This window comes from Boleophthalmus pectinirostris, unplaced genomic scaffold, assembly GCF_026225935.1.
Source record: "Boleophthalmus pectinirostris isolate CB_2022bp ecotype Guang Dong unplaced genomic scaffold, ASM2622593v1 HiC_scaffold_1, whole genome shotgun sequence".
Classification (NCBI taxonomy): domain Eukaryota; kingdom Metazoa; phylum Chordata; class Actinopteri; order Gobiiformes; family Gobiidae; genus Boleophthalmus; species Boleophthalmus pectinirostris.
The window spans coordinates 13,347,899-13,366,668 of NW_026570970.1; the positions used below are offsets into that span (position 1 = coordinate 13,347,899).

The following is an 18,770-nucleotide window of genomic DNA, read 5'->3' on the forward strand; positions in this document are numbered from 1 at the left end:
TTCCGAGGTCAATGCGCCGCAAATTAAGTCACCGCCTCAACCCTAGGGTGGCTAAGATTTAAAAATGGCGATCGTGTACACAAAATGAAGCGGACCGGAAATGTGTATAGAGGGGCTGTAGAGAGGACCAATCACAGCCCTTATCGTCTGCATTGCTTTCCCCTGCTGTCTGTGTTGGCTCGACACATAGTTACAAAATTTTTGAGGTGTTCATCAGTTGATGCATTCACTCTGCTGGAGGTGGGTTCAAGGCAGTGCAGACTCTCTGCGATTTAATGCACGACCATAAATTGGGTTTAAGTAATCGTAATAGTAAGCAATAGTACAGTGGTTTTGAAATTGTGATATGGGGGCACTGGTTCCATGTTTCAGACCCAGACCTGGTTTAGAACTGGTCATGAATAAATCCTAGTTTAGACATGGTTAAGTTGTAATATAGTCCTTGTTTTGACTTGGTAAACTTCTGATGTACTCCTAGTTACATCATTTCAGTCCTGTTTTAGTCCTGGTTTAGATCTGGGTTAGTCCAGCAGTTTCAAACTTTATACTTGTTGTGGTCATAGTTCAAGAAAATCTGGGAAATTTGTACACACAAAAAATGGTATTAAAAGATTAAAACCGAACCAAACCAGGACTAAACTAGGCTCAAAGCAGGGCCAAACCAGGACATGTGTGAACGCCATCTAATTAGTCACAGTTCTGTCACTGATTCTGAAAGCTGACATGGTACAAATATTATTGTTGCTAAAAGATGCAATGGCAGTAACTTTGGTAAATGTTTAAACATAAAAACAGCATATGGCTGAACTTTAATCTTAAGCAAGTGAGCAGTGGTTGTAATAGTAGTAAATGTACAAGTATAGGATCAGTAGTAGTGGTAGTACTAGTAGTAGTGGTAGTAGTGGTTGTAAATAGAAATGCACCAGCCCAGTTTTTTCAGTTCCGAACCGATATCAATACTTCAAAAACCGAACACAAGTGTAGGAACAGAAAATGGCACTTATTTCCTCAAAACACAATTTCACACACTAGAAATCCAATTGTGTTATGAGACTGTTATTTATCCTTCAAATAACTATTGAACACCTTCATAATGAAGGTTCAGATATTGAGACAGTGTAGGACAGAATCAGTCTGTAAATAGTTTTATTATATTTTAGATATTGTTTTATGTATATTATTATTATGGATATTTTATTGTATCCAATTAAAGGCCCAACCAAGTGTCTCAAGTGGAGGAGTTCAAGTATCTTGGGGTCTTGTTCACGAGTGAGGGGAGGATGGAGCGTGAGATTGACAGGTGGATCGGTGCAGCGTCGGCAGTGACACGGTTGCTGTATCGAACCGTTGTGGTGAAGAAGGAGCGGAGCTGAAGAGTAAAGCTCTCGATTTACCGTCGATCTACGTTCCTACCCTCACCTATGGTCATGAGCTCTGGGTAATGAGAAAGAACAAGATCGTGAATACAAACGGTTGAAATTTGTTTATTCCGCAGGGTGCCTTGGGGCTCCCTTAGAGACAGGGTGGCTCAGGCATCTGTTCCGGATGCCTCCTGGACGCCTCTCTGGAGAGGTGTTCCAGGGGATGTCCCACTGGGAGGAGGCCCCGGGGAAGACCCAGGACACGCTGGGGGGACTATGTCTCTCGGCTAGCCTGGGAACACCTTGGGATCCTCCTAGAAGAGCTGGAAGAAGTGTATGTGGAGAGGGAAGACTGGGAGAGCCTACTCAGACTGCTGCCCCCATGACCCAGACCTGAATAAGTGGAAGAAAATGGATGGAAGAATGGATGGAATAAAGGCCCAACCATGTTATGTGATCTAGCAACATTTTCAGTATTGGCATTGATGTTCGATATCGGTATCAGTATCAGTGCTTCCCAAGTTGTATTAGTGCTAAGTCATAGTCATAGTCATAGTCATAGTCATAGTAGTATAAATAGGTTCAGTACCAGTAGTGGCAGAAGGAAGTAATGTTTGGTGTATTCATTTTGCTGCACGTACATACATAAGAATCCTGTCATTTTCAAAGTAACTTTCACACTGTACTTTTCTGTTCTGCTTTTTAACGTTTTCAATCAAGGCATACATCTATTACGTCAAAACAGCGGGGATTTCTTTAGACCTACTTTGTTTGTTTCTTTGTCTTTCTTTCATTTGCAGTTCTTGAGAAAAAAAGTTGTTAAGCATCAGTAACTAGGTGTGCGAGACAGACGATGCAGAGAAACCACAAACCTGAGTCACATGAGGTGGATTTCCTGTGTTACTTTTTCACTTCATGAGCTGCAGAGAGAGGGCTGGCCCACACACTCACTCGGCAGCAGAGCAGGATGGTGCACTGACAGACGCTGGAGCATGCAGGCCACCATGAATTTCAATGTATTTGGTCGCAGCGAGGAGAACTGCAACCAGGAGGGCAAGAAGAAGAGCTCGCTGTGGTACCGCAGATCGATGAAGGGGAGGCAGAGGCAGAATAACGCAACTTTACCTAGAGTTTCCAAGGTAAGAGAGAGTTGGATTTGGAGTTGGTTTATTGGCAAATTAGCTATAAAAGTTGTTTTTTGCATAACAATTTCTAAAATAGTATGACTGACAAGCAATGATTAGTGAGCAAAAATTATGTTGCATATTCTAAAAGCTACTTATCATGAAATGTGTGTTTGTGCTGTAATGTTATCCAAGAAAAAAACCCACAGTATGGCATTAAACATATCTGTCTCCATGGACACAACAGGTTACACCACTAGACAAAAGTTACAAGTGGAGAGGTGATCCCCAAATATAAATAATGCATGTTTTTAAAGCGTTTAGCAATACAAAACTGTAATTGGACAAATGCAAGGCAGAGGACCACGCAAACAAAGCAATAATGTCTCCATGGAAACCAGAAGGCAGCAGAGTCCTATGAAAAGTTACATAGTGCTTTTTAAAGGAGATAAACATTGAAAATATTGCAAAAGCTACTGTGACTTTGGTTGGTTGATTGCTGACAGTGAATACAACTGTGTTTTCATGTGACACTTCATATTACATGCAGTTAAATCAATCAAAAAAGTTTAAAAATAAGAGGATTATAAACAAGTTTGCCTGTTACTCCCACCTTGACCTACTTGTTGAGAATTACTGAATTATGCAATGTAAAGTATAATACTATATATGCAAAATTCTGTTAATTTAGTCTCAAAAACATTGAAAAAAGTTCTTCATACAGCTCAATCCAAGCTGTTTAGCAAAGGTTTCGTTCACAATTTTGTTTATGGTTATTTGAAATTATAAATACAATGCATGGAAGTAGTCATAGGAAGTAAGAGTTCAGTGATTTAATGCCAGCTATGAGACCACAACGCCACCGTGTAAGCCTTCCAACTATTTTAATCTGGTCTGCGTTATATAATAATAAGAGGTATTAGGATCAGCAGGTCTTTACATTGTGTTTAAATGCACTCACTGTATTGTGCTTTCACAGCCCAAGCAGCCCACGTCACTGGTGGATTATTCTGACCCACAAAGGTAAATACAACGCAAGATTACCCAATCACTTTCATACATATACATACAAGCAGTATACCTATTTGTTTCTTTTTTCTTTTTTTTTTTACAGGACCACGATTCTACTTGAAAAACAAGACAATGAATCGTACGGTTTCGAGATTCAGGTAAGCTGTCTGGATCTGGCAAAAGTAGTAGACACAGCTGCAGTTGTGGTACTAACAGTGGTAAAGCTGAGATATAAAAAGTATCAGTGGTATCTATATTGGTTACAGCAGTATTTTAAATTGCACGCACTGTTAGATATAAAGTAGTGTTTGTAGTTGTAGAAGTAGTTTCACAGTAGCAGTTGCATGTAGTATTATTAATATACAATAAGTTGCAACAGCACAAGCAAATATAACTGCAATGTAGCAAAACAGAAAGCTAAGTGTAGTAGTGGTAGTAGACATAAATGTACTTGTGATAGTAGACATTATTGCATAACCTGTAGTATCAGTAGTGGGAGTGGTAGTTACAGTATTAGTAATATAGTAGTAGTTGTATAGATAGTAAAGATTTAATCAGTAGGCTCATTTTTATATTGGTGGAGGTTGAGGAACTAGCTGAAAAAGTAATTGGATATGCAGCTATAAAAGCATCAGCAGTAGCACTAGTGGTAGTAGTAATTGCACTTGTAGTAGCAGTAGTAGTAGCAGTAGTAGTAGTAGTAGTAGTAGTAGTAGTAGTGTTGGTAGTATTAAAAGTAAAGCAAGTTGAGTAATTGTCAAAGTACTAGTCGTTATATAGGTAGTAAAGGTTTTAACAAAAGTAAGCAATTTTTTATAGTGGTGGAAGAAGTAATAGGACAGTACATGCAGTTGTAAAAGTATCATTAGTGGTAGTAGCAGTAATAACAGTAGTAGTAGTTGTATAGGTAGTAAAGGTTTAATCAGAAAACTACTTTTGATATTGGTGGAGGCTGAAGAGCTGAAAAAGTAATTGAATATGCAGCTATAAAAGCATCAGCAGTAGCACTAGTGGTAGTAGTAATAGCAGTTGTAGTAGCAGTAGTAGCAGTAGTAGCAGTGTGGGTAGTATTAAAAGTATATCAAGTTGAATAATAGTCAGAGTACTTGTAGTTATATAGGTAGTAAAGGTTTTAACAAAAGTAGGTAAATTTTTATAGTGGTGGAAGAAGTAATAGTAGCAGTACTAATAGTAGTGGTAATAATAGTAGTAGTAATACAGGTGGTAAAAGTTTAACCAGAAAACTAATTTTTATATTAGTGGAGGTTGAAGATCTGAAAAAGTTATTGAATATGCAGCTATAAAAGCATCTGCAGTAGCACTAGTGGTAGTAGTAGTAATAGCAGTTGGAGTAGCAGTAGAAGTAATAGTAGTAGTAGTGTTGGTAAAAGTATAGTATAGTCATAGTACTAGTAGTTGTATGAGGTTTTCACAAAAAGTAGTTGGAAGTTGAAGCACTAGTTGAAGAAGTAATAAAACATCATATGCAGTAGTAGTAGTAGTAGTAGTAGTAGTAGTAGAAGTATCACCAGTTACATTAGTGCTAGTAGCAGTACTAATAGTAGTAGTAGTTGTACATGTAGTAAAGGCTTAAACAGTATTCAGATGTTTATAGTGGTGGAAGTAAAAGTTTGTGAAAGTATCACCAGTTGCACTAATGTTAGTTGTTGTAGTAGTAGTAGTAGTAGAGAAGTAGTATCAGTATCAGTAATAAAACTATAACAAACTAAATCTACTGCGGTCTATAGTTACAAGGATGGGCCAAATGCAGTGGATAAATGGACACACAGGGACAATAAAGTGTACCTAAATCCTCACCTAAACCAAAAAAATCAGATTAAAGTTGATAAAACAGATTATCTAGCACCTCATCTTGATGCAGTCACATATTCTTACACATTGTATCTCTTGCAGACTTATGGATTACCACTTAAGAACAGCACTGCGGTGGAACCTTGCACTTTGATATATACAGTTCAAGAAGACAGTATCGCTGAGAACGCGGGGCTGACCGCAGGTAAACCTCGTTCACGTCTCTACGCTGGCCCCATGCACGCTCCCTGTGACCTTTCATTTTGTATCCGCCAACACCCACACTGAAACTGCACCACAACGGTCAGAATACAGCTACAAAATTTGCTCATGCCCTTAATCATGTCTTCTTCTTCTTCTTTTTCTACTTCCTCTGTTTCTGCAGGAGACATTATCATAACTGTAAATGGCGTCAGCATTGAAGGATCATCGCATCAGCACATAGCAGACCTGATAAGAGAGTCCACAAACAGTCTCAAGTGAGTTTGAATTCAGAAATATAAAATGCTCTATGTCATCCTGATCAAAAAAATACTCCAGTGATGTATATACTGTATATGGTTCAATCAGAGTACTCTATTCTGAATACTTAAAATACTTTTACATTGAGTTGCATTTAAATTATAGTGTTAAGATGCAACATAGTATTAAAAACAGCTTCATTTTTGCTTTTTTTAAAAAAGTATTTCCTGTGATGGAAAAAAATCACACACGCACTCACCACAAGAGCAGAGTTTTCTTTTTTTCTCACTGATTCTGTGCAGTTTAAAGCCTAAGTGACATGATCAGATACCATCATGTATTCCTTTGATTTAAAAAAAAAAGTAACTGTATCCTGAATACCAACAAATGAAAAAATAACTATACTGGAATAGAGCTACTCAAAATTTGTATTCAGAATTGCTTCCCAACACTGCAAAAGGTACACTAACTAGTAAATAATAGTAAGTTTGCATTGTAAGTTATGAAGGATGAACTAACAGCAGTAATAGTAGTATTAGTGGTAGTAGACAGATACAAGATACACCAGTATTCAACAGAGAGACAGACACACACACACACACAGAGACAGATACAGACTGAAAGAGAGAGACAAAGAGAGACAGAGAGAAAGAGAGAGAGTAAGAGAGAGACAGACAGAGAGAGATATAGAGAGACACAGAGACAGAGCGGCAGAGAGACAAAGAGAGACAGATAGAAAGAGAGAGAGACAGAGAGTCAGAGAGACAGAAAGAGACAGACACAGATAGAGAGAGAGACAGAGAGAGAGCGACAGAGACAGAGTGGCAGAGAGACAGACAGATAGACAGAGACAGACATAGATAGAGAGAGAGACACAGACATAGATAGAGAAAGACAGAGAGAGAGAGAGAGAGAGAGGCAGAGAGACAAAGAGAGACAGATAGAAAGAGAGACAGAGACAGAGAGGCAGAGAGAGAGACAGATAGACAGAGACAGACATAGATAGAAAGAGAGAGAGACAAAGAGGCAGAGAGACAGAGAGAGAGAGAGCAGAGACAGACAGAGACAGATAGAGAGACAGATATAGAGAGAGAGACAGAGAGGTTACTGAAGAAAATGTACTGCAAAAAATGAAGAATTCCTCTAACTAAGAGTAGAAATACTATGATTACTCATGGAAAAACATAGTGCTAATAGTACACATTCAACACAAAGCTTTTGTCACTTACAGACTCACTGTGGGAAGAATAACTACAGCTTATTTTAATGTTACATCCTAAAATATACCACTAAAGGCTTTAATAAAAAGGTTACTAAAGAAAATCGAATGGAGAAAATGAGAACTCTCCTATAACAGTGGAGAAGTACTATGATTACCACTGGAATAACAAAGACATTAGCAATAACAGAACAATGTTAAAAATAGCAGAACAAAGTCAAAAGGTTATACTCACAATGACGTACATAAACTTTTAAAAAAGCTCAATAGTCAATCAGTAACAGCCCTTTTCCATTGGTACTACTTGTACTTTGTTATAAATACTACAATGAATAATAATCAACTGCAATTTAAAGCACTAAATAATGATTATACTGCAAAAATACCAGAAAATTAGAACACCTTTTCTATCTGCATACAACACTGAATTACTGCTATTACTATTAAAATGTGATATTATGCATCCCTAATATGTCAAGCTAAAAAAAATGGTCTAGGTCAAAATTATTCTAATATATCATGTTGTATTTTTGTATTTACAGAATTGAAACTGTAAGTGGAAATGTGGTGAAGCAGGCTGAGCTGGAAAAGAAACGAACCCAGTTAAAGGTATTGTATTTTTTCCGCACAGAACGGCCGCAGTACGGCTCTGTATAACACAGTGATAAGGTCAAACTTCCTGGCAAAAATAATAACAAAAATAACTTTTTTTTTTTACAGCAAACCCTCCGTGAGAAGCTGCTCGAGCTGCAATCGCTAACTTTACAAGAAAAGCGTTTTGAGAGAGGTGAGGCTGTCTCAGCTGTCAGACCACAACATTTCCGTTCTCACTCGTCTTCAGGGCTCCGTACCAGTATCAGTTCAGTTCTGCAGAGCTGAAGGAGGAGTTTCCCTCACTTCAAACAAGCTCTGATTATTTCTTAAGAAAATAGAGCAAATCTCAGAAAGCTATTATACTTATAAATCGAGATAAGCACTAAACATTTCAAGAATAAATGCTGTAATGGCTGCAACATCAATCAATTTCTAAACAATGGAACTGAATCGAATACAGTATATTTTTTAAATTTTGGCCTTTTCAACAACTCAAATTAAGAGAAAAACTTACTTATAAAATACTGAAAAGTCCTTATTTTAATAGGGCAGGACACATTTAAAAACTCGTGTCTGCTTGCACCTTCTTCAGGGAGTGAAAAAAAAAAAGGTGCCCTCTTAATGTTTCCTGCCCTCTTAAAATAAAGGCTTTTAAATATTTTCTAAACTGAGTGCCTGATATTTTTCTTTTTCTCTCCGTGATCTGTGCCCTTTTGAGCAGTTTAATTGTCATAAAAAAGGGTAACACTTCATAATAACTACACTTTATTTCACCTTAAAGCTACCGTCTGCAAGTTTATTTGATTTTTTTCACCTGTAGATGGCAGACGTGAAACCTGTTCCCCCTCTCCTCACCTGTGCTCTTTGGTTTTCTTCTGTCGGCCAAAGTTTGCACAGTATCAGACAAAAGTAACCTAGACAGCATCTAGTGGTGACATGTGAGAATGCAGGGGTGGGTCGGCCAGTGTAATTACACATAGGTAGCTTTAATAAGGCATGAATCTTTGGTGATGACTTGAATTATCCAGCCTTAGCAACTATTTCATTAATACACCAACCCCAATTTGTAAATTCTGAATGAAAAAGTCAGAATTTGTTCATGCTTTTTTAAGGTGTAGTTATTATAATTTGTTCCAAAGATTGTTCCTGTTCCAATTTGTGAATTTTTTGTCAACTTTTTCCAGCATCTGATTTATTTTTCTTTCTTCCTATAGGTAAATCCTTTGGCACCGTTCTCCACCCTTCAACTGAATCCGACATCAGTTCCACTTCTGGCAGACGGGGGCGCCGTTTCTCCAGCGACAGCAGCTACAGAAGCACCATGACGGAGGACAGCGACCAGGCCAGCGTATTCGGCGACGTCTACTCACCCAGTCCTTTCAGCGCGGCCATTACTGACGACAACTGCTTCTTCTCCAATAACTTTTCCTCTCAGTCCCAAAGATTTCCCTCCGCCAGCGCCCTCAGCAGCAGCTCGAGTCTGGCCGGCAGTAGCAGTTCCCTGTCTCCAGCCTGGGATGAAGCAAAGGTGTCATCCATATTTGGGACTTTGCCGAGAAAAAGCAGGAGAACCAGTGTCCGAAAGCACATCCTCAAGCTGCTCCCTGGACTTCAGAGCTCTGTGGAGGAAGAGGACACGGGAATAAATGCTCTGAGATAGAAAAAAAGAACAAAAATAAACACTAAGTAGCCTATAAATGAAATGGACTTGAAATGTACGAACTGCTCAAATGTGTTCAGGTACTGTATTTGTAAAATGTGCGCTGTTTTCTGCAAATTTAGGGTGTCAAAAATGCTGTTTGCTAAAAGTGTTTTCATAAATATATTTTTTTTTATTTTGAAATATGTTTAAAGTAGCTAAGAAAAGTACATTTTGCGTTTAGGACAAATCACATTTTTGCTTTCTATGAGAATCATGGGTTTTATTTTGTGTATTCACTAAAAACCTTGAACCTTTTAAAGCTACCATCTGTAATTAGACTTGCCGACCCACCCCTGTTGCATTCTCACACTTCACCACTAGATGCTCTCTATGTTACTGCTGTCTGATAGTGTTACAACTTTGGCCTGACAGAAGTTTCAGTTCAGTTCAAGTTTATTTATATAGTGCATTTAAAACTACGTCAGCTGACCAAAGTGCTTCACATATAAGAAAACAGAAGAAACAGATATACAGTGAACACGATACATGTGAGAACTACAATAAAAGACGAAGTTAACCCCGAGAGCACAGGTGAGCGGAAGGGGAACAGGTTTCACATCTGCAATCTACTGGTTATAAAGAAAAACAACTTCCATGATGGTAGCTTTAAGCGTTTTTTTTTTTTTTTTCCACCATTAGACAATTTAAGTATTATGTAGCTCAATGAAAAGACATTCTGTGCTCTGTGTATTGCGAGACAAGATCACTGCCTTTTTTTTGTATATTTTGTACATGGATACTTAGTTAAAGATGCACTATGTAACTTGTCTAGATGTTTTGTCCTGAAACTGTTAAAAGAATAGAGCATTAAAACCTCACATTCATTCAATTACAGGTGCTTTATTGTGAAAAAATACCTAGGGAACATGTACTGTCATTGAAAGTGGGGGTGCCTTGCCATAGATCTGACCTGTAACTGGTGGAGTCAGCTGCTTGTCTTTATAGAAATGGAAAGTTTAATGCTACACTGTGGAATTTTCCAGACAAAGCAACATCTCTCTGAAGAAAAGCAGGTGTCAGACCCTCTACCTGAAAAATTATATGTTAGTTAGTTAGTAGTTATATATACTGCACCTTTAAAGGTTCTCTATTACGCAAAATTGACTCTTGTGTGTTTTAGCCTTAGTCGAATGTTGTTATTTCATCGAAAACACACCTGGAGTTGTGTTTTGGTTCATTCGTTTCATTTGAGTAACCCTTTGTATTTGTCTGTCTAGATCTTTAAAGCTCAAAATACTCACCTTTTGATGTCACGGAGCGGTATTTTTCAAGTTAAGAGACGCATTTTAACCGAGGTTCAGTCGAGATTGTGAAATTCAGGTCTGAAATTATCCAAATTTCTGAAATTTCTATTTAAAAAAAAATAAATCAGGCTAAAGATGCAGGATTTTTTGTCAAATGCGTGTGAATGAAACAAAACACAACTCCAGATCTGTTTTTGTTGAGGAAACATTACAACATGACTCAGAAAATAGTGTAATATGGACTATTTTGCACATAGCTGTACATGGAGGCACCAAAGCATTACTTAAAGCAATGAATGTTACCTTACTCATTTATCATTTATCGATCAGCCAACTGAATGTAGCACAGTTTTAAACCACTTGCCCTCACAGGATGTCTCTTGGGTCCATATACCCGAGCTCAGGTGTTCAAAACCACCAATGCAAAGACAAACTCTCAACTATAAACAGGATGTGGGCATAGGAGTTAGTAGTTTCTTTATGGCTATTTGAGGGCATGCATGAGACGGTTTCACTATGCAGACACGCAGAATTACTTGTAAGTTCTCAAATGTAACAATAATAATAATAAAACAACAAATTAAAGTTGAATTTCATGTTTGTGTTAAAATCTGTGAACCGAAAGTACCAGAATAAGCATTTTTAGAGCTAACTACAGAAAAAGGGGTGTTTTGACACAGTAGGTGTTTGCGATAAAAATGATAAGTGGTATTTTTTGCAACCACAAAGGAAGATGAGGCTCAATTTTCTCATAAATGGATAGTTAAAAACAGAAAGCAAAAATGTAATATTGAGTATTGAGTCATAGATCAGCGAGTACATTTAAGATTTGCATTTGTAGAGCTTTTAAGAAACCTCAAACATTTCAATTGCAACATAAAACCTGTGCCTTGGTGCAGGTCTGAGCAGTGAATACATATTGCTAAACGTTTATTTTTATTAAGGAAAAGTCACCACGTTTTCGAGGGGGATCCTTATCATCCAAAGAATAGAACAAGTCGCAAAAATACAAACAAGCAAAACAAAACAATACAAAAATAAAACAACACAGAACGATAAGACAAAATACCTAGACACAGACATTAAACATAAATATAGAGAAATGTTAATATAACAACCGAACAGATCCCTCACTAAAAGCAGCCACATTGTGTTTTAAGATGAATGAATAAGTCTTTCTTAAAGATATGGAATGATGATGTGGAGCGCAGAGAGTTTGGCAAATTGTTCCATATTGTAATGACCCAAATGCTTAATACTAAAGAATTTTTGAGTAAACATGTTAATAATAATGTTGTTTCCTCATCAAAAACATACCTGGAGTTGTGTTTAGTTTAATTCACACATGTTTAACACACAAACCCTGCATATTTATGTTCTTCCCTCTCTTCTCTTCAAAACTACAACATTTATTTTGAGCTTTGGAAATGTAGACAGACTAATAATAACATTACTTAAATGTGTGACTGAAACAAAACGATTTTATTTTTATAACATAGCTGAAAGCTCACAAGAGTCCATTTTATGTAATATAGCACCTTAAGGGTGTGAAACTGCGGCAACCCACATTATAATCCTGTTTCGATCATAACTATTTTGCAGCCTTAGCATGTACCGTACCATATACTATCTAATACAACATCTGTGTATAGGACCACGGTGGGCGGGCTGTGGGTGGTTGGGCAGAAGGAAGTTTGGGTGAGTGAGTGGTTTTAGTTTTCAGAGTACGTAGGCGGGTTAGGTCGGGGGCAGGGGGGCTATGCAAACTTAAACGGAAACTTTTTTTGTACGTAACTATGAATTAATAACTTCACTTGACAAATAAATGCATGAAAAAAAGCATGCTCAACAAAAAAAAAAAAAAAAAAAAAAAGCAAGGCAAATTACACATTCGCTGTAGTAGTAGTAGTAGAAGTAGTAATAGTGTACTAGTAGTCAAATCAAGTTATTTTATTTATATAGTGGGGGGCAGGGGGGCTATGCAAACTTAAACAGTAACTTTTTCTGTACGTAACTATGATTTAATAACTTCACTTGACAAATAAATGCATGAAAAAAAGCATGCTTAACAAAAAAAAGCGAGGCAAATTATGCAGTCACTGTAGTAGTAGTAGTAGTAGTAGTAGTAGTAGTAGTAGTAGTAGTAGTAGTAGTAGTAGTGTACTAGGAGTCAAGTCAAGTTATTTTATTTATATAGCACATTTAAAAACAACCATAACATGTTGCATCAAAGTGATTTACAGCATGAAACACAACATAAATAAATATTACATAAAAGAGTTATTTCATACAAAGAGATAATAGTTTAAATAGAACTCATGGGCTGTTGAATGCCATCTTGAAAAAAATTGTTTTTAGGAGGGTTTTAAAGTGAGGTTAGGGAGGAGCAGGATCTCAGGTGATGAGGGTGAACATTCCAAAGTTTTTTGGCAACAACAGAAAAAGCTCAGCCTCCCTGGTTTTGAGGTGGGATGGTGGGACGAACAGTAAGTTGATCAGTGATGTACTGTGGCGCGAGTGAGTCGAGTGATTTAAAAACAAATATGACCATTTTAAAATCAATTCTGTATTTAACAGGTAACCAGTGGAGCAGTCTAGCAGCGCATTTTGGACTAACCGTAACCTGTTGAAGGAGGCCTGAATATAGTGCGTTGCAGTAGTTCAGTCTATTTGTTACAAAAGTGTGTATGATTGTTTCAGAGTTATTGCATGTTAGGATTGGTTTTAATTTGGCAATTTGTCTTAGCTGAAAAAGGTAGCTTTAACAATATTTTAAATTTGTTTTTCAAAGTTTAAAAGAGAGCCCATAAAAACACCAAGGTTCTTTGCAGATCTGTGCCAATTTGTGGCAAGAGAGTGAGAGTGTCAGTGTTTTTTTTTTTTTTAGCTGGAGAAAGTTAAAGGACATCCGTTTTTTTATTTCCGCAAGGCAGGCATGGAGGGTGGCAAAGGATGAGACATTTTTTGGGGAGACAGGAAGATAAAGCCGGGTGTTCAGCATAGAGGCAGTACTTAATCTGATGTTTCTCTAGAATTGAACCCGGTGGAGCATGTATAAAGAAAATAAAAGGGGCGCTAAGATGGACAGGAGCAGGGGTACACACTCTCTCACCAACTTTGACTGAAAAGGATCTCCCTGACAGATATGATGCGAACCATTTTAGGACTGAACCCTGAACTCCCTAAAGTAGTGGTGGTAGTAAAGCATGGACTTATTCATATTCATTACAAGTTGCAACAAAACAGTTACAGATCAGGATTAGCATGCAACAAATCTACATAATTAAAACATATTTTTAAATAGGGTTCTTTTTCCACACACTAAGCTTCTTGCAAACTGTCTTTTTTCTAAGAATGGGTGGATGTCCTTGTAATCACACCCAGATAACAGCATGGGGCCGTTGCTCGGAACTGTGAATGAAGCCAAAATATGTCCTATCAGCAAAAACAGAGAATTATTTGTCATTCACAAAAGAGGTGAGAAACATAAAACCTTCTGTGTTAATGAGTCAGATCAAACCCGTGCATCATCGTGTATTGAAAACAGCAGTCATTTATAATATATTAGACTAGAAACACTTTAAAATTATTGAAATATGTACCTTTCAATCTGTCTCTTTGTTTATATGATACGAAAAAGGAAAAGTAAACCCGCCTCTGCATAGTTGTGCATATGGTTTACCACAGATTCCACTGCTATCACTTGCAGGGCACGAAATTCACAAAACACATCTCATGCACACGATATTGCAGAATTAACCCGTCCCTACCCATTCCTATAAATATGTGTCGGCTTCTGTATTTTATAGGTCATCCACACTGTTCATTTAAAAAGTCTGTATTGAGAGGAATTGTACGCAGTGTGAGCAAATTACCCACAGCGGCAATAAATACCTTAGTAACCTACATTAACTATGACAGGGAATTTAAAGTTGACTGTTTGTGGTTTTGCAAATCAAGCCGAGCCTGGGTGACAGACAGACAGGCCTATTTCTGTCACTGTGCCCTATATTAGATACAGATTTAACTATTATATGCTTTAAGCCATGTAATAAAATCATACCTGGAGTTGTGTTTTGTTTCATTCACACATGTTTGAGTAACACTTTACTTTTAGTCTGTCTACATCTTCAAAACGCAAAATGGTCAGTTACACATTGTGACGTCACAAAGCAGTAATTTTGACCTTTTGTTTAGTAAAGATTGACAATTCCAGGGCTAGTGAAAGTGTATGAAGCTTTACCCGTAACATCACAGGGTGGAACAGAGTGTTTTCTGTTCTATTGAAAGAAGAACTCAGACTAAATATGCAGGATGTGTGTGTTAAACAATGTGTAAATGAAACAAAACACAACTCCAGGTATGTTTATGGTGAGGAAAAAACAGTAGATCAGAAAATAACCTAATATAGACTATTGTTTCCAAAAGACTGGGTCGCAAGAGATTTTTTTTGGTCACCTTGTCACGAATTGCATGTAGGCCAGCAATATACAGTTCAGACACATGATAGAGCGAGTGAACATCCTGTCTTCAGTAGGGCCAGTATTTCTATGCTTATTCCTTTCACTAATACATACATGTGTGAACTGGGACTTTCTGTGCTCACAAAAATGAAGACAAAGAACAGAAACAGACTAAATGCTGCGCCTGATCTGTGTGTTTTTTGTAATTATTTTATTGACTATTTTGTTCCAATATTGCTGGTTCAATTGTATGTTGCAAAGAAAAAGAAATGGGCTACATTTAATGTCCAAATCGGCAACTTACGGATCCTTTAATTGCAGGTTCAGTTACTGTTTTTCATTGTTTAAAACTTGAGAAATAATAATTGTTCAGAGAGACACAATCACTCAGTCAACAATAAAATATCCTCATTAATGTTCAATAATCCATCTTTATTTTGTGATTTACGAATAATATCTATTGACTTGGGTCGTGAAGGATTGTGACTTTTAAAAGATGGGTCCCCAGAAAAAAAAGTATGGGAAACACTGATATAGACCGTTTAAAAGTGCACTGTGTAATTTTGGCGGGTACACCACCTGCTTGCCTTCATAACATTTGCAGTTTTGCTTTGGAATGTTCCACAGTATGGCATTAAACTTATCCATCTTGCATTTATTCAGTTACAGGTGATTATTTCTCCAAAATACTCCAAAACAAAAACCTACTGTGGAACATTCCAGGAAAATAATGACATTCCACAGAGGCAAGCAAGTGGCGGGACCTCTACCGGCAAAGTTACACAGTGCACTTTAAGCGTCCGTCTTTTGACCTTTTATGGACCAGATGTTTTAGTTCAGGTCTAACTTAATGCAAATGCTCCTCAGGTTTCCTCTGAGAACTTGACATAACAGGGCTGTGAGGTTAAGTAAACCAGAGGGAATGTTAATCCGGGCTCCGGTGGTACAGAGAGATTACAGAAGCACTGCATTCATTCCATATGCAGATGTAGGGTCCACAAAGGCCCTTTGTCGACCCACAACAAAAGCCTTGTACTTCACTTTGTACTGAAAACACTGTACTGAAGACTACGCAGTCATGGGGAGACTCTTTCACGCAATGTAGGGAATTATGGGCCTCTGAGAATTATTACATTATATATTACAAAATGGCTGCCTTGTTACCTGTTTTTGGAGAAGAGGATGCAATGCCCAGTCAGATTTTGGATATTATCGGAGGGATCACACCAAAAGCTTTGCAAAGTCTAGAAGAGCCTTGCAATGAGATAGAAGCGTGGTCCATGGAGGAGGGAGATGACTCTGTGTTTTATAGTGATGAAGACACATCTCAGCAAGCAGATATTCTGGAGACAAGGAGACCGGTGAACAGTGAAGCTGACGAGATACCACTGCAGGAGGATAAAGAAGAGGAAATCATTACTGAGACTGTACACAGTATCACACAGGAGAAAGAGAAAAGAGACACTGAGGAAGAATTAGAAAATATAAATCCAAGCGCCACAATCACAGAGATGTTAGTGAGTGCACAGGATGACGTTGGTCAGCTGATACACACGGACCCAGCAGCTCAGTCTTCAAGCAACGGTAAGGAGTTGTGATTTCTTTAACCTAAATTTAAGCACTTACACCGGTAATGTAATCATCAGACCAATACAGATTATTGGACTGTCTTGTAAATAATTGTAATCTTTTTAAAACCTGCAGTGAAACAGTGCTGTTCCATAAACACAAATTAACATTGGTATCTAAACTGTGCCATAGATCTTCTTCTTCTTGTTACAGCAGATATGGACCGGGCCTATGCCTGCCCTGACCACAGACCAGCATCCTCACCAGTAGCATGTCCCTACCACATTTGCCCCAAGTCTCTCCTCTGGGTCTTTGCCCCTAGTCTCTGCCCCAGAGCATCTGAGCTCTGAGTCTTTATACAGAAATACAAGTTACATACATATCAAAGCAGAGTGACTTTTATTTCAGAGGTTGGTGTTAATCAACTTAACATACATTTGAGGACAACTAAGACAACACACAGTTTTCTGTGAGGTGGGGACAGTTGTGTCTGCTGAGCTTTTACACATGTTAATGACTGGTCTGGTCTCAGGTAAAAATCACATTCATTTACGCAAAGACAGATTGAGAGAAATCTTTCCACTATATAAACTTCCATCACAGATGTATACAATATATATATAAAAATGTTTTGTGTGTGCTTTTGCAAATTTGAGACAATAGGAAACAAGTGCTTTCCAAAGGTTCCTAGGAACATCCTGCATATGCACTAACCTGCACTGGGGGAATGCAGCCGCTGTCCCGGCTTATATCTTGACCCAAATGGTTTGTTGCATATTTGTGACACTCGAGGTTAAGGGGATATAGCTGGGGTTATTTGTTAAATTAGCTAAACAACTTTTCATAAAAGATCCACATTTGACCAGGGTCCAAATTTTACAAAACCATTTGGTAATTTCTCATATCATTAATCTAACTGCCTATATCAGTATGATACTTAAATAATATAAATAATAATGCTTTAGCTTTATATAGTACTTTTTCAAACTGACTTTACAGTTTCATTTATTATTCATTCCATACCGGGTAGTGGTATGTTACTATTATTGCCACTGTTGCCCTGGGGCAGTTTGATGGAAGCAAGGCTGCCAGTTTACACCATTAGCCCCTCCAGCTTCCACTAATCACTCATGCACCTCATTCACACTAGGCAAGGAAAGTGAAGTGATTTGACTAGCAACACTTTGCATGATTAGAGTTACTGCTGCTCCACTGTGGCACCTGCTATTCCCAGTGGTCTCCCATCCATGTACTAACCGGACCCAACCCTGCTTAAATTCCAAAATCAGATGGAATCAAGAATTGAAAAGGTGATTTGTTTTCTTTTTGTCCATAGATCTTACAGATTTTTCTTCATCATCCAAAGAACCAGAGTCTTCAAACCAACTTCCGGGCACTTACTCTCCTTCACTTGCGGTGTATAGGAAGCCTGTGAAAAGCCAGAACCAGCTCCAACATGGCTCCCAGGATCCCAGCGAGGGTCCATGTATACCAGCTTTAAGTAAGAAGAAGTCTAGCCACCCCAAGTCCTTCAACCACCTCACGTCCTCCAAGTACAGCACCCTGTCCTACCGCAAGATCCGCCGAGGCAACACCAGGCAGAAGATAGAGGAGTTTGAGTACATGATTATGAACCTGTAAAAATACAATATTGGATGATCAAAATAACACAAAAATATAACGTATTCTAGCTTTGGAGACTACTCTTGACAATGTGCAGAAATAATTTTGAATAATTTTTAACTGGTGCACTGCACAAATTTTCTGGTGAAGAGTCTGCTTCCTGCTTGTCTCCATTAAGCATATCCATCAAGCTTTTATTCATTACACGTGATTCTACTGATCAAAAATACAACCATCCCTCCTGTGAATAGGGGTGACTCTCCACAGATCTGAATTGGAATGTAGTGTAGTGCTGTATGTGTTTAATCGATACTGTGGAACTTTCTAGACAAAGCAAATATTCAAGGGTCACCAAAGTTTTTTTTCTCTGGGGGCCACATTATAGCTCTGGACTGTGATGGGGGCCGGAGTCAGGTCGGCTGTATAACAGAATTATATGACCCTGATGACGCAGATTATATTTTTTGAAAACCGCCACACTTTCTTTACATATCAGATGAACAGCACAGTCCTTAAACTGAACAAAAAAATAATCATCCAGTGTTCTTTGAAAACTTGGCACTCTGTAAATTTTTCCTACTTTAAA

The 18,770-nt window shown here is 37.9% G+C and overlaps 1 protein-coding gene across 1 annotated transcript; it reads left to right on the forward strand.

Annotated features, from left to right (window-relative positions):
* The first annotated feature begins 2,163 nt into the window (after positions 1–2,163).
* Positions 2,164–10,114, forward strand: cytip (cytohesin 1 interacting protein). Its single transcript, XM_020931917.2, has 8 exons — positions 2,164–2,500; positions 3,465–3,508; positions 3,600–3,654; positions 5,411–5,513; positions 5,694–5,787; positions 7,532–7,598; positions 7,710–7,776; positions 8,798–10,114. Exons 1-8 carry the CDS (start codon positions 2,243–2,245, stop codon positions 9,241–9,243), a joined length of 1,134 nt encoding a protein of 377 aa, XP_020787576.2. The 5' UTR covers positions 2,164–2,242; the 3' UTR covers positions 9,244–10,114.
* The last annotated feature ends 8,656 nt before the right edge of the window (positions 10,115–18,770 follow it).

Excerpts from the sequence above, each read along its gene's own strand:
- cytip (XM_020931917.2), top strand. The coding sequence starts at position 2,243 with ATGAGGTGGATTTCCTGTGTTACTTTTTCACTTCATGAGCTGCAGAGA. Across the intron at positions 5,788-7,531 it reads GAGTCCACAAACAGTCTCAA|AATTGAAACTGTAAGTGGAA; the intron begins GTGAGTTTGAAT and ends TTGTATTTACAG. Across the intron at positions 7,599-7,709 it reads AGAAACGAACCCAGTTAAAG|CAAACCCTCCGTGAGAAGCT; the intron begins GTATTGTATTTT and ends TTTTTTTTACAG.